This window comes from Tenrec ecaudatus, chromosome 3, assembly GCF_050624435.1.
Source record: "Tenrec ecaudatus isolate mTenEca1 chromosome 3, mTenEca1.hap1, whole genome shotgun sequence".
Taxonomy (NCBI): domain Eukaryota; kingdom Metazoa; phylum Chordata; class Mammalia; order Afrosoricida; family Tenrecidae; genus Tenrec; species Tenrec ecaudatus.
The window spans coordinates 31,347,130-31,370,017 of NC_134532.1; the positions used below are offsets into that span (position 1 = coordinate 31,347,130).

The 22,888-nt window shown below is 41.8% G+C and overlaps 1 protein-coding gene and 1 long non-coding RNA gene across 2 annotated transcripts; both read right to left on the reverse strand.

The window, feature by feature from the left end:
- Positions 1–6,489: 6,489 nt before the first annotated feature.
- LOC142443331 (uncharacterized) lies at positions 6,490–9,400 on the reverse strand. Its single transcript, XM_075544769.1, has one exon. It carries the CDS (start codon positions 9,388–9,390, stop codon positions 7,765–7,767), a length of 1,626 nt encoding a protein of 541 aa, XP_075400884.1. The 5' UTR covers positions 9,391–9,400; the 3' UTR covers positions 6,490–7,764.
- Positions 9,401–13,429: 4,029 nt separating this feature from the next.
- LOC142443332 (uncharacterized) lies at positions 13,430–20,132 on the reverse strand. The gene is made up of 3 exons (XR_012783508.1): positions 20,040–20,132; positions 17,064–17,258; positions 13,430–13,557 (listed from the first exon to the last, which is right to left on the reverse strand). It is a non-coding gene; the product is annotated as an uncharacterized LOC142443332 (long non-coding RNA).
- Positions 20,133–22,888: the final 2,756 nt, after the last annotated feature.

The window sequence follows — 22,888 nt, forward strand, 5'->3', positions numbered from 1 at the left end:
AAGTGGATCATGCTAGAGTCTGGGCACCAGTTCTGAAAGGTACCTGGCCTGTAGCAGGAAAACTGCTGGGAAACCTGGAGGTGCCAGGTCCCATTTCTACTAGCAGGGTGAGAAGTTTTGTGATTCCTTTCTCAAAACAAAATAGAAACACCTCCACTGACACCTAGCCCAGCTCCTGGCAGATTCCAAGCACTCCTGTTTCCCCAGTGCTGAGCCTCTCTCCAGGTAGCCTGATCTAATCATCTGCAGGAGGGAGCTGGGCATAGCTAGGAATTATCACCAGTGGGAGCTCTCCTCCCTCTGCGGACCTTGTGGTTCAGCATCAAGCCTCCAGATGCCTCTACAGGCTTCTGTGGGATGCTCCTGAAGTATCAACAGCTCGGCCGGGAGTTGCCACAGCACCTGCAAGGGAAGCAAAGCACAGGAAGGTGCTGTGAACTGGGACGGCATGACTGAGAGCACAGCTGTGCTCTCTGTGGGTAAACCAGTTTAAAGGACACCCGGTATTATATCCCAGTCTCCCAACCCAGCTACCTATCCGCAAATTTGGCGATCCCACAGCAGTAAGCTGTACACAGGGGCGATCCAATACTTAGTTTTCATTTTAAATACATTTTTTCACTTGCTGTGCTTCAATTGAAAGGTAGATGTATAAAAATAGCCTCATTCTTCCTTCCAACAGTATTCCCCTCTATTGCAGTGTAAGGTCAACTTAACAGCATAATTCTGTTAAACCATTGTCTGTGGTCACCAGCAAAAGCAGTTTACCCACAGACATTGCAACAGTACTTTGCTCACACAGAGAAGAGATGGAGCCGGCTCATCATCAGGAGTGGGTCCCACTCCCCACAATCAGCGGTCTCATTTTGCGGCCAGTGCAGGGATCGTGGTTTATAAGCATCCCTCATTTGTGCTGCTAAAAGAACAGTGTTCCCTCCTCACCAGCAAAGATGACAAAATAGGGCTGTGTTATGGGGAGAATCTACTGGAAGGCAGGGAGTTAGTTTTGTCGTTGTCGTCTGTATTCCTTGTAATATGTTTAACAATCAGTTTGGGGAATGTTAGCATGTGTTCAGTCAAAGGTACAAGGGGCAGGCTGTAGGACGCCAGACCTAAAGAGTATGTTTGAACACAGAAGCCCTGGAAAGGCAGTTATCCAGCAAGGTCACCACCTTCCAGGAGCCAGACTGACATAATTGATCCTAAACACATCTGGCTCAGTCCTGGACTCCAGGGAAGGACAGAAGACTACACTTGGACTGCCTTCTTCCTCAACTTCCAATTCCTATTGGGGTTCATCTTAGATGAATTTTACAACTGGGGGTAATACTCTTGAGTTTTGTTATGTGTTTTTCTGTTTAACAGTATACAAACCCAGAATGAACGTATAGAGGCAGCAAGACAAACAAGGGTTTCTTGGAGGCACAGTGGGGTAGCGGGTGGGGTAAAAGGGCACCGATATTAAAGAGTTCAAGAAAGAAGAGGATGTTTTCATACTGATTGTGGTAGCAATCAGAAAATACTGCTTGATGTGATTGAACTGTGGAATGATACGGCATCTGTGTTACTCTGGGTAGACTAGAGAAGCAAATTCATAGACACTCGTTTCCTTGAGAAATAGCTTTATATACAAGAGAAATCAAATATTGAGAAAACATCCCAGCCCAGATCAAGTCCTTAAGTTCAATCTTAGACCATGTGTCCGATACCTATTTTTAAAGTCTTCTTCAGACTCACAAAACACATGCAATGATGCCAAATGCAGGAAAAGCACAGGCCAGTGGGTGGGAAGTCTTCTGGATCCGGTGGCATTGCAAGCATCTAAGTGCTGGCATGGGTCCACGTGGTTTCTCCAGCTCAGGGCATTAGCATACTTCTATGTATCTTGTAAGCTGCAATGTCTCCCAGGGAGAGAACAGAGAGAAACAGGGACAGAGAAAGAGACTCCGACATCCAAGGAGGAATGCAGGAGTTCCCAGAATCCTCAGAAGGTCATGCCAACACAGAGGCCACATTGGCTATGATCTGATTAACTGACTAGACTCCACCCCTTCACTCTTAATCGTGTCAAATTGACAAATTATATGATGACCACAGCTAACAATAAAATGCTTTGGGAAAAAAACAAACAATAAAATAATAAACAGACGATTTCATTATGAATTTTTTTCTTGTAATTTCAGTTATTGGTTTATATCATAATCCCTTTTCCTGTTCAATATTTTAAAGTTTTAGAAATGTTGGACTGGAAAGAATTTCCATGAGTTTCCAGCTATGTGTGCAAAACATTCTGTCATGTATTTGAACGTATTTTTCTCATGAAACATGAAACAAAATATTATTTGCAACATTCTTCTCAAGTGTAGTTCAGTGGCATTAGATTACTGTTTTCAACAATTACAAACACCTGCAAAATTTCCTATCAAACATAACAGAAAACCACCCCCAAAATAGTCTGCCTAGCAGGTTTCCCCATAACGTCGAATAATTAACTAAAATTTTCCTGTTTCAATTATTTTGAATAGAAGCCTGATTTAAATACTTCCCCGTTACTCTCTAAAGAATGCAGCCTAAATCCTGTAGAATATCTCTTTGAGCCAGATTTTTTTACCAGTATTTTATTGTGGTATATATCTCAATATCAAAATCTACATAAATAGCTATGTCTGTAGATCATACTTCCTTTCACTGTATCCAACTCACAGTGTTTGCAACTTGTAGCACTCTCTACCTCTAAAGATTTTCACACTGAGGGATCAGAGATAAAAATAACCTCAAGGATGGGGAAATAGATCTGTGTGTCTATATTTATAGTTTTAGTATTAAGGTGGCGGAAGGACCTTGGGCCTCTACTCAAGCACTTCCTCAATGCATGAATACTTCATTCTACTAAATTGGCATTCTATGGTGCTCACCCTCCCGACACAACTGCTGAAGCCAAAATGGGTGAACAAGTAAATACGGTTAAGGAAACTGATGGTGCCCAGCTATCAAAAGAGATAGTGTCTGGGGTCTTAAAGGCTTGAAGGTGAACAAGCGGCCATCTAGCTCAGAAGCAACAAAGCCCACATGGAAGAAGCACACCAGTCCGTGCAATCACGAGGTGTCAAAAGGGATCAGGTATAAGGCATCATAAAAAGAAAAAATCTTACCATAGTGAATGAAGGGAGAAGTGCAGAGTGGAGACCCAAAGCCCTTATGTCGGCCACTGGTGATCCCCTCACAGACGGGTCTAGGGGAGATGGGTCAGTCAGGGTGCGATGTAGCACCAATGAAGAATACATCTTTCCCCCAGTTCTTAAATGCTTCCTCCCCCCAACTACCATGATCCCAATTCTACCTTGCAAGTCTGGATAGAGCAGAGGTTGTACACTGGTGCATATAGGAGCTGGAGGCACAGGGAATCCAGGGTGGATGATACCTTAAGGACCAGGGGTGTGAGGGGTGATACTGGGAGTGTAGAGGGTGAGTGGGTTGGAAAGGGGGGACCGATTACAAGGATCTACATGTGACCTCCTCCCTGGGGGACGGACAACAGAAAAGGAGGTGAAGGGAGACGCCGGATAGGGCAAGATATCACAAAATAATAATCTATAAATTATCAAGGGCTCCTGAGGGAGGCGGGAGCAGGGAGGGAGGGGGAAAAAAAAAGACCTGATGCAAAGGGCTTAAATGGAGAGCAAATGCTTTGAAAATGATTAGGGTGAAGAATGTACAGATGTGCTTTATACAATTGATGTATTTATATGTATGGATTATAAGAATTATATGAGCCCCTAATAAAATGTTTAAAAAATAATAACCTCAGGGAGAAAGTTGACTTGCAGGGGTGCTAAGGCCCCACAGGAGCCTGGATACAGACTGCAGTTAAAGCTGCTGTGCTGACCACTATGGAAGCTCCACTCCCCATGTTTGGAAATCTGCAGAGACAACTCCAGGTAACACTCCTGACCAATCGTCTGAATGCTTATGACCAGAGAAAATGTTACTGTGTGCCCCACAGAAGTTGGAAGACAGTGTAAGCCCAGGAAACACCTCTTCTGTATGTGATGGGTTGCTGTCAGCAGGGGGCTCAGAATACCCATCACCCACATAGGGTACTAATCCATGGGAAGAAAAACGACATTCTTGTGATTTCTGTGGGTTCCTGTAACCCCACAAATAAACTTGTTAGGAAACACTTTTATTCCAATATTAAATATAGAATATAACAAAGTGTCTTTTATCCCTTCCCAAATATTCTGGAACGTTATAGGGGAAAGGAGTTTTAGGGATGACATATACTTGTTTCCCTACATGGTCAAAGGAATGACAAGATTCAGGTAGGCTTAGTCTTGATTCCATTGCTTGGTAAGGATAGAGACTGTCTTTAATTTCACCAGATCATCTGTGTACTTCTGATGGTAATGGATGTAAAGCTACATTCAACTTACAATCTGCACAGCTGTCCGCATGACTGGTAGAGTGAAGACCTCAGAGAGGGCTGTGTTCTCCCAAGGACTCCACCAGCATCGCTTTTCGAGTGTGAGTGCCAGAGGCAGGGGCCCCATTCAGCCCTTTCTACTTTTACATACCATTCACCTCCCACACGCAAATGCCTGACTAGAACCCAAATGAAACCACAGCACGCATGGACTTAAATTCATATTCCTTCTCACCAGGAGAGCATTTTCTGGGTGTCACGGATCTTATCCACATGAACAAGAAGCATGTGTGGGTTTTCCTCTTTCTGGCAACTCAGGGAGGTGAGTGGTTCAGGGAGTCAGACATGAAGTCTGGGAGTGCAGCATCCGAGCACATGACTCACTGGGTTTCTCTCTATCCCCAGCTGTATAGGCCCAGGTGCAGCTACAAGAGTCAGGCCCTGGACTAGTGAGGCCCTCACAGACCCTGTCTCTCACTTGTGCTGTCTCTAGATTCTCTTTAACCAGCTATCATGTGACATGAGTCCACCAGACTCCAGGAAAGGGTCTGGAGTGGATTGGGATAATATGGGAGAATGGGGGGGCACGAAGTATAATCCAGCTCTCCAGTACTGAGTCAGCATCACCAGGGACACTGTCCAGAACCATGTTTATTTAAAAACTGAGCTCTGTGAATCCTGAGAGCACAGCCATGTATTACTGTGCAAGATACACAGTGATGGGAGGTCATTGTGAGCACAGACAAACTCGGTTTCAGCAGAGACAAGGGAATGAAGGCAGTGAGGCTTTACTATCAGAAATTGTGGTTTCCCTACCTTGTCAGCACTTCTCCAGGGACCACTGTGCATAGAGTCTAGGGAACCTTCATGCATCTGACCATGCCTTCTTTTCATTGGAATGGGTTTTGTCTATCTTTCACCAGGCAGATTTCAGAGCACTATGTATTGCTCAGACCTCAGTTTACAATCCAGATACTACCTACTGCCATTTGTTGTCAAAGTTAGAAATATTTAATGCAGTAAAAAAATGATCATGTTGAGTCTCAAATTTTGTCCACACCCTCAGATATATCTTGAATTTTTTCATTCTAATGAATACTCACTAGTGCACATTGTGCGATAATTTCCTCTTAGAACACCCTAAAAAATATTGTCTATGCCAATACTAGTGTTAGGAAACAAATAATTATTAACAAATTCTCAAAAAACATGAATTCAAAAGAAAAAGTACAAAGTGAGGTAAGGGTCTTGCTTCATTTTTCTGCAGGTAGATATCCATTTTTTCTGGCACCATTTATTGAAGATGGCATCTGCTTCCCATTTAATATTTTTGGGTCCCTTATCAAAGATAAGTTGCCTGTATGCTGATGTTTTTATTTCTGGGTCTTTGGCTTTTTTACATTGGTCTGAATATCTGTCATTAAGCCAGTACCACTCTGTTCTGACTACAGTAACCGTAATGTATGTGCAAAGTTCAGGTAGAGCAAGCCTTCCGAATAGCCTGATTTAAATACTTCCCCTTTCCTCAGTAAAGAAAGCAGCCTAAACCCTGTGGAATATCTTTATTGTCTTTGAGCCAGATTTTTTACCAGTATTTTACTGTGGTATATATCTCAATATCAAAATCTATATAAATAGCTATGTCTGTAGATTATACTTCCTTGAGCTTGTGCCCTTTCTGCTACTTTTTCCAAGTGCAGTGGACTTAGAGGTTAAAATCCTAATGTAGTTTACTGACAGAGAGAAACCAAGGAGGTATTTGCGAAGTCACTATATTGCCAGAAACTTCCTTCTGTGTGACATCACTGGTATGTGATGTCATATGACTACCAGTGGAGAGTTTCCCATCTTGACTGAATTTAAGGCTTTTACATTTTGTAGATTTACGCCAAGAAAACTTAGAAACACAGGTAAAAGTTTGTTACACACTCATTACAGCTACCTGGTAACTATCCTACAAGAAAGCATTGATGAGACATGAGCTCTTCAATTTTTTAAAAAACTTTTTTATGATTCAAAACTTTACAGAGTAAATTGAAGAGAAACCCCATGTATGTGGTTGCCACATTCATACATTGATTGCAATTCCTGAGACATACCAACCTTCTTCCCACTTCAGCCCTCCTTGTGTTTTTATATTATTCATCCTTCTTTCCTATTCCTTCTTGTTTTCAAAAGTTCTTATCCATAAGCAAATGCTGTCCTTTTGATTTAGTATAGTTGATTGTTCTAAGGAGTGTATACCTCTCAGATGTAATTCTTCCCCTCTGAGCCTGTAAATTGTTGGGCTGAAATCTGAGTCAGAGGAGTGAGTACAGATCCAAGAGTGAAGAGTCACCAGAGGACATAATCTGGGGATTCCAAGTCTACATCAGATCAGTAAGCCTGATCTATTTTATGATTTTGGTTTGTTCCACTTTCTTCTCCCACTCAAATCAGGACCCTCTTTTGTGATCCCTTTAGAGTAATTAGCAGTGGAAGCTGGACACCATCTAGTTCTTCTTATCTCAGGGTTGTGGAGGTTGAAGCTCACTGTGGTCCATTCATCCTCAGGATGAATTGTTCCCACACATCCTCTCTTTTCTTTATTTTTATTTTATGGTAATTCTGTGCTGTCTCCGGCAGGAGGGGGAGGTAACAAAGAACATGCAAGTGCAGCAGGCACAACTGGCAACTAGGTGGGCACTCTACTGGTTGGTACATCTGTTATCCAAAAACACCAGGTTCAGCTCTCTTTCAGGCACTGAAAGCTGGAAGAGCATACATTCTGTGGAAGTCTGGAAAGTCATCTGCCCCCAAAATGGTGGGCCATGTCAGTAGAGGGACAGCAACACATAACATGGGTACCCATGTGGTAAGCCACAACTGTCCGTTCACACACTTGGCTCAGGAAAAACTCCAGCACCTCTTCCTTTGTTTTTAAAACTTTATTACACTAACACCAATGAAAGGTTTTCTTGTTGAAAATTTCTCATGTTTAATGAGATCTGACGTCCACATATAAGATGTTCCATTTGATGTTCCATTTAATTCAAGCAAAGGGCTTCTTTCCTAGTGAAATCTCTGATGTGCTGTAAGGCATTGCGTCTGGCTGAAAGCTTTACCACACTCACCACCTACATAGGGTTTTTCTCCAGTGAATTTATAGATGAGTTTTCAAATTTCCTTCATGAATGAAGTTTTTGCCACATTCACTACTTATATGGGGTTTCTCTCCAGTATGAGTTCGCCAATAAACAGTGAGTCCATCCTTCCTGAGAAAGGCTTTTCCACATTGACTACATACATGGGATTTCTCACCAGTATGAGAAGTCTTCTGGATAAACCCTTTGCCACACTTACTACATACATAGGGTTTTTCTCCTGTGAATTTTTATATGAGTTTTGAGATTTCCTTTACGAATGAAGCTTTTGCCACATTCACTACATTTATGTGGTTTCTGTCCAGTATGAGTTCGCTGATGAACAGTGAGAGAAGGCTTCTGGATAAAGCCTTTTCCACATTCACCACATACATGGGGTTTCTCTCCAGTATGAGCTCGCTGATGCTCAGTAAGTTTACCCTTTCTGATAAAAGCTTTTCCACATTCACCACATACATGGGGTTTCTCTCCAGTATGAGTTCGCTGATGAACAGTGAGAGTACACTTCAAGGTAAAGGCTTTTCCACATTCACCACATACATGGGGTTTCTCTCCAGTATGACTTCGCTGATGAACAGTGAGAGCAGTCTTCTGGATAAAGCCTTTTCCACATTCACCACATACATGGGGTTTCTCTCCAGTATGAGTTCGCTGATGAAGAGTGAGACCATCCTTCCTGAGAAAGGTTTTTCCACATTGACCACATACAAAGGATTTCTCTCCAGTATGAGCTCGCTGATGCTCAGTAAGTTTACCCTTTCTGATAAAAGCTTTTCCACATTCACCACATACATGGGGTTTCTCTCCAGTATGAGTTCGCTGATGAACAGTGAGAAAAGTCTTCCTGATAAAGGCTTTTCCACATTCACCACATACATGGGGTTTCACTCCAGTATGATTTCGCTGATGAACAGTGAGAGAAGCCTTCTGGATAAAGCCTTTGCCACATTCACCACATGCATGGGGTTTCTCTCCAGTATGAATTCGCTGATGACCCGTGAGACCATCCTTCCTGAGAAAGGCTTTTCCACATTGACCACATACATGGGATTTCTCTCCAGTATGAGTTTGCTGATGAACAGTAAGCATACACTTCCTGATAAAAGCTTTTCCACATTCACCACATATGTGGGGTTTCTCTCCAGTATGAGTTCGCCGATGAAAAGTGAGAGAACTCTTCTGGTTAAAGCCTTTGCCACATTCACAACATACATGGGGCTTCTCTCCAGTATAAGTTTGCTGATGAGCAGTGAGATCACTCTTCCTGGTGAAGCCTTTCCCATATTCACTGCATACATAGGACATGCCTGCCACATGAGATTCCTGATGTCCCTTGAGGTATGACACACTGTGGAAAGTTTTCCCACATTGCAAACATTTATATAGCTTTTGTCCTTTGTGACTTTTTTGATAATGCTCATTGAGTTTGAACACTTTCTTGAGTTTTTGCCCACGCTGACTGCATTCAGAGTCCTCGATGGAGGTTGTCCCACATTTACCGCCTGCGTGTGGTTTCTCAAGTTCATCAAACTCCTGATGCTGAATGCATTGTGACTTCATGAGCCTGGGTGGTTCACACTCAGCAAATTTTCTTTCAGCACAAAATTGCTCTTGTTCAATGTGGAGAAAAGTTTTCTCATCTTCACTGAGCACAACTGACTTCTGTATTTTGTTGCTTCTGTTCTGATTTAATTCTAGAATGATTAAATCTGATTTTACAATTTTTTCATGTAATTCAAACATCTCGTAAGCTTCCTTTGGAGGAAAATTATTTTTATGCTGAGAATAGGTTTTAAATTTATAGCATTGTTCTATTCTGTCCATGCATCTTTCACATTGTAAGTGCTCAAGCAAATGATCATCATCTTCCTGGATTCCTATAAAAGAACAGAACAGAACATTGACTATTTTCAACATATTGGTTTACAATACAGCCCTTAAAATACGCATTGATACAAAGTAGATCTTTAGTGACAACCCTCTTATATGAATATAAATAAAACACTATGCTTAATGTTTATTGCCCATTGAACGAAATACAAACATGTAAACAATCCAAATGATAAAAATAGTTATTATAGAAATCAGGTTGGATATGAAAGTGATAAATGGACACAGATTTGATATTTGCTTAAAGATGTACATGAATACATAAAACAAACATAACAGAAGGAAGACATGAGACCAATAGACCACAGGAGTGATAAGACTTGCTAATTCCAGTTGGTAGAGGTTAGATGTATTCATTGCATCAATCTAACTGAAAAACAATTAAGTACTAGACAAAATTGGGAATGTGAAACATGCTGAATATTCTACTTGGGAGAAAACCATTTTTACAGGTATATATGAAAAGGATTATGGAACAGAAACACATTCTTTATGTTTATGGAGCCTGTATTCTAGCTCACAGCACTCATCTTACAGTGCTGTCCTGTGGTGGCGTGCAGGTTGCTGTGATGCCAGAAGCACTGCCACCCAGTGTTTCAAAGACAAGCAGGGCCATCCATGGTGCACAGGTCTTAGTGGAATCTCCAGAAATAGGGACTGCGAGGAAGACCTGGTGATCAAACATGGACCCCTCAGGTTTGATGGCAATGAAATAACACTGAGGAAATACTAAATCCTCAAAGTACAGTCAACAGTAATGATGTGGATGGAGGAAGAGCTTTGGGGACCTTCAGTGCTTGACATGGCATAACTGAAAATGAGAAAAAAATAGCTGCAAATATCCTCTAATAATTGGAAAATGGCATACATGCAATATTATAATGAAAAATTTGCAAGTTGTCAAGACAAAACGGAATGGTAAAAAATTGATAGTATATGTATTATTCAACTTTAATAGACTGGTACTAGCTCTTCTTAACTAGATAATCAAGTGGTTTATAAGGCTGAGATTGACAAATTCAAGAAGATTGGTATCACATTCATTATCCAAAAGAACACTGCAATATCTTCCCTGATGTATAATTTTGTCAGTGGTAGGCAAATATTCATATGCCTGCAAGCAAGACCATTTAGTACAAGTGTTATTTAGTTTTGTGCACCAATTAAAGCAAACGCAGAAGCATTCAGATTTGTAAGTTGGAGAAGAGTCCCAGTCACATTCTCTCAATTAAAAATCATCCCCACAATACCCTCTCATTATAGTGCTACCTTAATGATACTTCATACAAGCATATGACTAATTACTATCTGCCAGCAGCTTTAACTACGAAAGCAGACATGTTGTTGGTATTGTTCTCCCTGCTCAGGAGACAGTTACTCTACTCCAGCTACCCTCAGCACTGGTCTTAAGTTGCTCATCCAATTATTTCAGGGATCCCCAGGGTAAAGATCCCGCCTACCTTGTTAGGTAGGTAGGTGTCTGCCTGTGTGTGTGGGGGTGGGGTGGGGGGGGGTGAGTGGGGATGGGAGCTGCATGCCCTGAGTTTACATAAACTGGTGAAAGAATACAAAGCCCATTTATATCTGCCCTTCAATTACACAACTGTCCCTTAGGACCAATCCAGGGGGCATTAAAGAGACAAAGGGATAGTTGATTCCTTGAGTGACAGCAACAAAGGGAACCTGATTGCTTTTAAAGCTAGGCATCTTTCAGCTGAGTAGCAAGAAGTCAGGCGCCTGTAGCAGCTGTACACTAACATCTTACTGGAGGACAGTTCTGGGGAAAACTCTATCTGAAGATTGTGCATTAGCAGTTCAAGCTTTGGAGCTTGTGGAAGTTTTCTTCCAACACTAGTACTGGTCTCCCAAGCCCTATGGTCAGGAGTGTAGAGATAAGGCTGCTCACACTTTCATCCAGGTTCTGTTTTCCACAATAAAGAAATTGAGGGGAGAGGGGTTAAAGGAGAGCTGACATCAGGAATTTAAGAAGAAAATGTACTGTGGTAGCAATTGTACAGTACTGCTCCATGTAATTGAACTACTGGAAGTTATGATATCTATAAGAGCTCCCAATAAAATATTTTTAAAAATATATTGCACAATTTACATGAATTTTTCAGCCTGACATTGATCAACCATACAATCATGTACACTGATGAATGTAAAATTTGGGGAAAGTATCAGTAGTTGGAAAATGTGATCTTAGTAATAGAGATGACGCGCAAGTTTACTGATAAAATTTTGAGACTACTGATGAATTCATAGCAAATTCCTTATTAAACACCAGAAATGGAAACTACACATATGGATCTTTCGGAATGGAACAAATGAAAATCAAATCAACCACATCTAAAGAAAAAAATGGTGGAGACGCTTTATTAGTCAAAACACGCCCATGGGTTAACTATGGAACAGATCATAAATTGCTCAAATCCAAGTAGAAGCTATCCAAAGTAGCTAGAGCACAAAGCTTAGAGACTATGTAAAGAATAAACTTGGGGAATAAAAGACTCACTGAAGACTAATGACAGAGACCAGATGGGATGTGGGATGACATGAAAGCCAACTTCCATATGGAAACCAAAAGGCTACTCAAAAGACAGAAAAGAAAAGAGAGCAATATTGAATATACTATGCATTGTTTGAATAACTAATAAAATCTATTGGAATATGTTGCAAAAATGTTCTTTACAAGCAGCAACGGTCATCTGTCGTGTATTGGACCTGTTAAGAAGTAGTGGGCCTAAGGAAGGCAAACTGTATACTAAGGGATCTACAGCAGACATGTGCATAATGAAAAAAGCAAGAATACACGATGGTAAAAATGCCCTTTCCACTTAGAAAATTACTAGAGGTATAGACAACTTAAAATAAAAATCTTACAGGTACAAAAATATTGAAGGTACGGTGCTAAAGTATGTTCTAAGCTGATAACAATTTTCTTGCTAGGAAGACGATTTTAAATACCTAAAAATAACAGAAGTCATAAATGTGTTTTAACAAGAGGAATAAAATATGGAGAAACATGTCTGTTAAAGAATTCCAGCAGAGAAGGCAATTTGACCATCTCTCTAAGAAAACAAAAAAAGAACTGATATCATCTACATGAAGAAAAGTTTAAAGGAACAGGGCAACAAATGAGAAAATGGACACCAAAACCTTTAAAGAAATTCCAAGGGGGGAAGCTAAGGAAGCAGAAAGGAGACCCGTTTATGGTGGGAGCTCAAGATCCAAGACGGTGCTGCATACTGCAAATGGATATCCATTCTGACTCAGTAGGGGAGGAATGTGCTGTATTCAGAGGACAGTTCCAAATTCAGAGTTCTCTGTTTGGAGAGGTATGCAAGAAAGATTTTCATAGTAAAGTGGAAACATAAAAGAAGGGAAAATTTCAGAATGTTAAAGAAAATTATGGAAGCAAACATACAATAGTATAAAACAAGAAAATGGAAATCTAATCTCATTAGAGCTACAGGTGTACTTCTCTCAACATCTTGGACAAGTGAACTCTCACATTCAAAGTAGCACTTTCGGACCCCTATCATAGATAGGAGGCCTTCTCCCTGTTCAATCAACTACCCCAGCCAATTCCCCTTAAGGTATTTTGACCACGCATCTGAGAAAATTCCACTATAGTTTGCTTCTAATACCAAACACAGTTCTCTTGTTCCAATTGAGAGAAAGCTTCTGGGGTGACAAGTAGATAACCTGTTATGAGAAATTACAGAATCCTACACACCAACATTAACGTAAAGTTTGCAAAGCATGCACTTTTGTATTTCTAGGAAAATAACGTTCAAAGGAACAAAGTAAATAGTGTTCTCTCAAGGGTAGAAGACCTAACCCACTAACCTAGGAGGAGACAATGCAATGAGAATCTACCTCTTTGAGAATACCACAAACACCGCAAAGTTTTTAACACATAAGACAGGAAAAGCCAGTGACGAGGTCAATGACTTGAGACTTCTTCTCACCAATGGAAACCAGGTTGTGATAGTTCTCCAACATCACATCCTTATATAGGGTTTTCTGAGCAGGGTTCAGGAGCTGCCATTCCTCCCGGGTGAACTTCACAGCCACATCGTTGAATGTCAGTGGTTCCTGTAGTAAGGGGAGTTTATTTAATAGAGTATTTTACATTTGAAGATTTTAAAAATATATCTTACAGTAAAGAAAGCAAAACAGTAATAAAAACTATTGTGGTAGCTCATTCCATAATGTGTCATTAACTGAGGACATGGTAGACAATATACTTACCTTATTTCTACATTCACGACCATCGGCCCAGAAAACTAGGCCTATTTTTAGAAAGATCTCCAGTGTTCTGAGAAATAAATGTTTTCAAATATACATTCTCCAGGTCAAATAATGTGCCCCCAACAATAGCTAGCTGTACATTAAGGAGCAGATTTAAAGAAGCTCCCATAGTAAATGAATCATTTCTGTGCCTGGCTACTTAATTATGCCTGAAAGTTATCTGTAGGTCTGAACAATCAGGCTCTAGAGCCAGCCCAACATAAATGCAGGAAATCCCTGGAGAGGGCACAGGGCCGGTTTGAAGTCAACTAACACTAGGTCAAGATGGTAACTCAGCATCTTGCTTGTTTATAATCTTACCCGCTTAAGATATGACCCATTAACTATGTACATGCTAACTGCATGACACGAACGCCTTATGGAAAGGTCTGTAAGCTCCATTATATATACCCACTGGAAAATATATTCACTCTCTCAGGCCTGACATGGGAAGAGAGCCCCTGTGTCCGGCTGTCTGCTCTCTGTCTTTTAATATTTCCCACAATTGCAATGTCACTCCTGAGGATCACTTTTGGAGTGTTGGGGACCCCAGTGTCCGAAAATAATGCACCCACTCATAAAATTAGAATTTTGAGCTCCAGTGACATTATCTGAATGTTCTAGCAATAGCTCAGCTTTATAATCACACAAAGTAGATAAACACCTGCTTGTTATTAAATGGAATTAGGGTTTCTACCGGCATCACCATTATAAGAGGCTCGGTACCTTCAGTGGCAATAAGTATCAGGAACAGGGCAGATGGCGGAGGTCAAACATACCTCACCTCTCCAACATTTTTTGTCAACACTAAAAAAAGTCAGTCCTTCCACACCACTCTGTCTCACTTATGGGTTTGATAATCTGTTGCTGTGGTCACACAACACTCAATAGATAAAAGTGGTCTATTAATGAACAAGGTACAACTCGGGATCAGGAAAAAGAAGCCATAACTCAGAACCAAGATCAGAATGTTCATAGACATAATCTCCCTTCCTGAGCGCAGAACAACTTTCTAAGCTCTTAAAGGCCACCTTAGGACAAGCTCCTCTTGACAACCTTAGGACAAATTCTCCTCAGCCACCTTTGGACCGAATTACCTTAACTTTAATTACAAGGTCCTCTTGAACTTGCCATCTTTCACCACATGCTCCCCAAGGGGCCCCTCCTAGTTCTGTTGGGTGGATCTCTGGAGCCTTCCTAATCTTGCCTAGGCAGGGAAGGTGCTAGGTTGGCCCAAGAAGCCATCTTATTAAGAGGGAGAGAGAGAACTGCCTGCAGGCAGGGTTTGAGAGGAGACAGTGAGGCATTAGCCTGTCATCTGAGCTGTTGATTTGGGTTTGTTAGCCCCTGCAGCCACACAGTTCAGAAGGAACCCATGGATTAGGGATTTGCAGCTTCCAGAAATTCATGAGCCATTTCTTTGAATGACAACTGCGAGCCGCCTGTGTGAACTTACTTGAGAGCTTCCTCCACTCCATGAGTCAACAGCTTGCTGTGTGACCTTCCCATTTGGGTTCCTCAGCCCCTGCAACCTATTATCGGACCAGATTCAACAACTTCACCTTGTGAGGCAGTGTACTGTTGTCCTGGTGATCTGGTTCATCAGCCTTAGCAAACACATCAATGAGAAGTTTCCAGAACAGCGGTTCTCAATCTATGGCTCTTAACCCCTTTGGGGGTCGAATGACACTTTCACAGGGGTCGCCAAAGACCATTGGAACACACATATTTCCAATGGTCTTAGGAACCAAGATACCACTCCTCTATCGTTATTCAGGCAAGTCCACTCACATGCAGATACGCCCACATATGAGTACCGGGTGTGAAGACTATTACCCATGCTACACATGCTTCAAAACAAAATTTCATTTTTTGTCATTAGAAAGAAATATTTCACAACATATAATTACATATTGTTTTGTGATTAATCACTATGCTTTAATTACGGTCAATTTGTAACAATGAAAACACATCCTGCTTACATTATGATTCATAACTGTAGCAAAATTATACTTATGAAGTAATAACAAAAATAATTTTATGATTTGGGGTCACAACGTGAGAAACTGTATTAAAAGGTTGCGGCATTAGGAAGGTTGAGAACCACTGCTCCAGAGTGATACCTGACCTATGGATTTGGGACTCACCAGCTTCCACATCTTGAAGAGGGATTTATTTACTTGATGGCTATTTAGTTTTGTGAGATACAGCAGGGCAAATCATGGAGCATCCTGAAGCTCTACCTCACAGGGAAGGTCTACTGCTGGTCCTGCAAAATGAACTGTAATATTCATGGATCAAGATCTATACCAATGAAGATAATGACCAGGGCACATGGGACACAGTGACAGAGCCACAAAGAGCTTTCCAGCCAAGATGGAGGAACAGGCCGACAAGATCAAGAGGACAATCTCAATAATGAGCTGATATAGATGAACTGATAAAGATGGAACCAAGAAATGAGAACCAGAAGGCACAATGTCTGAGAGGGACACAGAGAACAGGCCTGCTCTGAAGAAGAGCAAATCTGCCTACATGTTTCCTTAACATGAATCCCAATGTCTATCTTATTGATTCTGTTAGCAAGTTACATTTTGCTACTTAATAAAACTTGTGCCTGTGATTCTGGCATGTAATTTCTATGTGGCCACTGCAAAAAATAATGATCTGCGAAGGAGAGAACTATGTAAAGATAACTGCTGTCAGAACTGGAAAACTATTGGAGGGTAGATTTACGTTTAAGTTCTGCCTCACATGAATCAGGGTTGATGCTGATGGTTGGTTCGCTCTCCTACATCTCTAATTAGAGGAAGTGAGAAGCCATCAACCATTTTAAAATTAGTATTCCTACAAGGCCCATTTCAGAGGCATTAATGAGAATGCTGCAGTTTGGGATATTATTCAACACCACCTTCAGAAAAAACATTACAGAAACTCACTCAGACAAAAAAACCCATGGAATAATGGACTCTCCTAAAGAAGTGATCTTATTTCTCCTTAAAAACTTAGCATAGTGTTAAATTTGAATGATTCTCATGGGTTGGCCATAAAATAATGAAATATCAGTTGAAAGCTAATATCATCCAAAGAATCCTTAGTGATGTATTATGTTCAATGTCAGTAGTTTAGTGTTATTCCTGTGATCAACATATTCCTAATCTTCTCCATCCCAATGTTGAAGTCAGAGTCAAAGTTCATCTCTAACTTCTACTACTTCAAATTTCCACTTTCCAGTGAACTGAATCAGTATTATACAGGCTTCTACACTTCTAGTAGGTAATACAGAAAAGGAAAAAATGCATCAGAATTACCTGAGTCTTGGTCATTTTCTTTGGTCCTTGTAATACTGCCAGGAACTGGGATGTTCTATGTTTGTCTTTTCTGTATCAGCTCCAATGATGCTCACGAATTTCAGCCTCTCAGGAGGACATCCCAGAAATAATAATACCCAAACCAGGCACTTCTTCCTTCTTCCTCTAAGCTGCTGGTTGGTGAAAATCTGCAGGCTGATGGGAGGATACAATGTGAGTAGTTTAGGTCCAAATGCTGTAAGTGTTCCTGTCCGTCTTCTTAACACAGTCCCCAATACTGTTAACGGTCTCCTAATTGAGTGACAGAAAACATCTTAATACCATGAGCAATAAAAGCTAAAACTCATAATTTTCAGACCTATGTATAAAAGATGACTTTATAATAAAGAGATTGCGTAATCAAATACACATGTCAAAAATAAGAAACAATAAACCTGGACCGCTACCTCAAAGTACATGAAATATCAATTCCTTACTGTGTGACTCTCAAGGAGAATGACAAATCAATGAACCTTTATGATGACTGAAATGGGCTATATAAAGAACTATTTAAAACTGAATGCTGTTTTTCTAGAGCTGTAAATTGTACAATCACTTTAGAAACACTTTAAAACTCACCATCAAGTAGAGTTACACATATAAGCAAAGATAGGACACAGAAGAACGGTTCTATAGTGTTTCCGAGACTATAGAGCCACTACAGGCAGCTAATGGGTTAGCAGTCCAACACTTAACACTTGTCAAAAACCACAGCTCCATATTAAACACATATATCACCTATTACACTTTGAAATTCATATATATGTGTATATATATGTAGAAGTATACGTCCCCCCATAATGAGTGCACTTTTGAACTCCAAGACAAGTAACATTTTATTGTAGCATTATTTGCAGTAACCCAATGCAATGAGTTGCCTCTACGTCTTCCTTGCGATGGCCCCTTAACTCCTTCCAAATATTTAGGTGGGTGTGTCATCTGACAATGTGAATGAGGAAAAGGAGATCTGGTGGCATAGTGGTTACTGTGGGGCTTCTAACAGCAAGGTCAGCAGTTGGAAACCACCAATTTCTCCTGGAAAGTAAGTTGGGGATTTCTTCTTTCACGAGTGACATGGCTTTCTAGTCCACTGAAGAGTGACAGTCTTGGAAACCAACATGGGGCAGTTGTACCCTGTCATACAGGCTGGCTATGAGTCACTGTTAACTTGATGGCAATGAGTTTGGTTTTTTTGGTTTAAGAGAATTGTGAAAATTGCCAAACAATAGATTGCTAGCCTTGAGACTTGGGGCTATGCAAATAAACTGCCTGAAAACCCAACCTGGAAATGAGTCACATTGGACATCTGTTAGGTTTAACTGAGGCATTTCTCAGACAGAAATTGGGATCTCACTACCATAAAAAAAAAATGAGAGAGCCAGAGAGCCAGGAGTAGGGGCTTTTGGATCTCAGATTCTTGCATTGAAACTCTTCAATGTAGAAGACAGAGAGCTGTGACACAAAAGAGGAAGTGATGGGGAGAAGCAGCAACACAGACATGTTGGCAGCAGAACCAAGAGACTGAGACAGAGCAGTGCAATTCCCAAGGCACGGAACAAGAGAGCTGAGTGCCTCTGGGCAGGAGGTTAATACATGAAGTAGTATACATCTGAGTATTTATCTGGGGAACCAGATCTGCCAACCTACACAGAGGTCTGTGAGGCTAAGGGACAGAGTGGGCACTTCTCTGCAGAACTAAAAGACCTTTGTAACACTTGCCCATTCAGGACAGAAGCCAAGGGGCTGCAGGGCCGCACTTTAGCTGCAGGTATGGCTGTCAAGATGCTGTCCCAAAGTTGAACTGTATCTTGAGTCATTTAGGATCCAAATTGTGTGTTAGGGTACAAAAGTTACCCCTATGCCAAATATAATTTAAGGAGATTTACTGAACTGTAAGAGAAAACAAAACACACACAAACACACACACACACACACCGGATGGATAAGGGAGACCACTAGCACGAGGTCAAAATAACACCTGAGGATTCACAGCCTGGACCCTGGATAACAGGGCATAGAACAAAAAGCATGTCACAGATCATGACTGGTGGCAGATCAATACATCACAGGTACAGGTGGGACTTCAGAAGCAGGAAAGGGACCATGACTAGGACATGTACCTTATTCAATAGAAGAACTTACAAGACTGGTCCAGGACCTTCATACAAAGCCAGTCAAGGCAAGACTCGACAATGTCCCTTGTTCTGTGCTCAGTAAGGTGACCTCCATCAGGCATACACCGAGGCAGGCCAGAGAGGGCTGGCTGCAGAGGAGTGCAGGCAATCTACTTTCTAATGCATTCCCCCGGAGGGGGACATGATCTATACACTTGGTTAATGATCAGAGAGAAATTAATTGCAGCTTAATCAAAGTGGGAACACAGCAAATGGACACTGAGTTATCACTGTCATCAGCAACCCAAACCTAAAACCCCACTGACTGCCATCGAGTGGATTCCGATTATAGCGACCCTTTAGGAGCAGTTGGACCTGCCCCGGGTGGGTTCCCAAGACAAGAGTAGAAACCCTGCTTTTCTGTCCAGGTGTGGCTTGTATTTCTGAACTGCTGACCTTGCAGTCAGCAGCCCAATCTGTAACCAAGGAGGCCACCACTTTTTGCAAATTGGAGCGCTCAGAATTTAAGAAGCTCTAATACAATTATAAACGGTTGTCCACCCAGTGAATTCTGTCGTTCAGGGAGAGGCGCAAAGCCCTCTGGCCCTGACGGGCAGAACAGCCTAGCGATTGTGCGTGGGCGCTCTCCCCGTCGGACCCCAGAAAACATAGCTCCCGCCTGCTGCCCACCGAGCTTCTCTGCTCCGCCTCGCCCTCAGGAGCCCGGGTCCTGACGCCACACGTCCGCGCGTCGCTCGCCCTGTTTCAGAGACAGAAACGCACTTGTTCTCCTCTCACCGTCGTCCCGACAACTTACACTTACTTCCCAAAGGCTCCACCGCCCCGCCGGTGCGCAGGACCCTCCTCAAACTCCCGCCACAGCTCCCGGCGCGACGGGAACGCAGCGCGTGACTACGGCGGCCGCAAAAGGCCCAAATACACGCACTTCCGGTCCCGCCCTTCACAGACTTGCTGGAGGCCGCCATGCTTAGATCCTATCCGTACAAAATGCAAGCATGTGTTACTTTCCGTAAAAAAGGGGTGGGGGTGGGGGTGGGGGTGGGTGTGGTGGTGTGTGTGTGTGTGTGTGTGTGTGTGTGTGTGTGTGGTGTGTGTGTGTGTGTGTGTGTGTGGTGTCCCCCCACCCTATTTGCATAGCCTTACCCATTCTTTTATTGGTAAGGACAAAGCAGTGAACAGAAAGGCCATATAAAAGCAATCCATCGACTCCACACGGGTTCATGAGGTTAGTCACTCACTTTCAAATATATATACAATCTTTCTGCTGTGTAATATCAACTAGTTTTGAAATTTTATTGTCTGGGATCATTTAAATGTTGATTTCACGGATTTTCATATATTTTTTTCAACATATATGTATATATATGCACGCACATACACAATTCTCATTATACTTTACATTTCTCATTATATAGTCAAAGCTATAAAACAGGAAGTCTTGGTCATTATCTCTGATGTTCAATTTGGTAGGGTGGTAGCACATGTCTAGGTAACACATGAAATGGGATCAATATAAATAAAAAACTGGGTTGTAAATTTTAAGGTTTGTATTTTTAAATCGTAAAGTAGTGCCATCAAGTTATTGCTAATTTATTTAGGAATAAAAACTCAAAAACATTTAAGGAATTTGTAATAACCTGTGGGGACATATGCATTTATGATGTAGTTTAATTATTTGAGTAATTCACAATGGAATAGATTTGCAATCAACATAAAGGTGATTACTATAAGCTGGAGGTCAGATATACCACTACTGTTCTCCAACTCCTTCACTATTTCTAAACTCAACAGTTCCCTGTACTTCACTCCCTGCTCAGCTGGGTTTGACAACCCCATCCACTAGCTGTACAGACTCACACCACACTCACAGGTATGTAGTTAATTGGAGGCTGGAAACGGGTTATACATTGGGATGAAAATTAATTTGAAATCAGGGGCTCAAGTGGTAAGAGAATCCTTTGAAAATGATGATGGTGGCATTTGTGTAAATGTGCTTGACACATTTGAGGAACATATGGATTGTGATAAGAGATGTAAGAGCCCCCCAAAAAGGTATTTTTTAAAAGAAAAATAATAATTTGAAAGTAACAAGATACAAATTGTATGTAGTTTGCTAACCAGGGGAGCTTTCGAAGCAGATAAACCTTGGAACAGAAATATTCCCTGTTGATACAATTCTTGATCAGAGCATTGGACAGTTTTCTACCAGTGGGGTCTCTCTGCTGCTCACTGGTCTAACTCCAGGTCAGTACAGCATTTCTGCATTTGGTCTCTGCACTAGCAACCTCTCTACTGTTATGTGACCTAGCTCACAGGCAGTGGATAGCAGATTTCTCAGCCCTTACCTGCTATCTACATTGGGTAGCTCAGGTGCCAGAATCCCTGCCATCAGATTCTCTGCTACTAACTGGCCTGGAAGATCTTCTAGTCAGACCTCTCCACTGTACTACCTCTTGACTCATTACCTTTCTGCAATCACAGGATCAGATCCTAAACAAATGTTTACAGACACTCTATCACATTTGTGACCATTCTGCTTACACACGGCTCTGCGTTATGGTCAACCTACTTCCCAGCCAGCATGCTTTCTGTCATTCAAATGACTCAACCACAGCCATCACCCATTTGTTGTTGTTACCTGCCATCCAGTTGGTTACAACCCCATAGTGAACTGTACACAACAGAACAAAACACAACTCGGTCCTGCGCTTTCTTTACAATTGTCCCCATGCTTCAACCCATTGTTGTAGACACTGTCAGTCCAGTTCCTTGAAGGCCTTCTTCTTTCCATACCCCTTCACTTCACTCCAAGTTAGACAGTTTGTCCTTTGAGCAGTCCCCAGTACTTTCAACTTTCTTCTTCAGGACCACAATTCAAATGGATAGATTTTTGGGGGTCTTCCTTATTCAATGCCAAACTTTTAAAACTCACACATGCAAATCATTCTTCAGGCACTAGGTCAAAATTTCACTCTTGGGCACTGAAGGTTGTCAGTTCTCTTCAGCAGAACTCTAGGTCTCTTGGCAAAGCAGAGCTGTGGTCTAAAGATGATATTGCTCTGTTCTCCTGTGCCAGGTGACAGTTCCCTAAGGTGGGAGATTCAGATATCTGACCTGGGTCTATAGGGATGGTTGTAACTGCAAGTAATTGACAGAGACCAATTATATTTATTTACAGGAGTGCAACCTCAGCAGTTGAGACCAGGACTGGTGAAGCCCTCCCAAAAGCAGTCCCTCACCTGCACTGTCTCAGTTTTCTCCATCACCAGTATTTCCTGCTGGAACTGGATCTGCCAGACCTCAGAAAAGAGACTGCAGCGGATGTGAGTAATATGCTATGAGGGTAGTACAAGTTATAACCCATCCTTCCAAAGCCAACTCTCCATCACCAGAGACACACTATTAGGAATCAGTTCTTCCTGCAGCTGAACTCCATCAAAACTCAGGACACAGCCATGAATTACTGTGCAAGGAGCACAGTGAGGGGATGTCAGTGTAAGCTCAGACACAAACCTCCACTGAAGGGGAGACACGGGCAGCAGGGGGCGCACAGGACCCACTGAGCACAGACACAAAGCCATAGACAGGCACAGGTGAATGACAGGGAGGATTACGTGTTAGAATTAAGGCTTCCTCTCTTAGCTCTCAGCA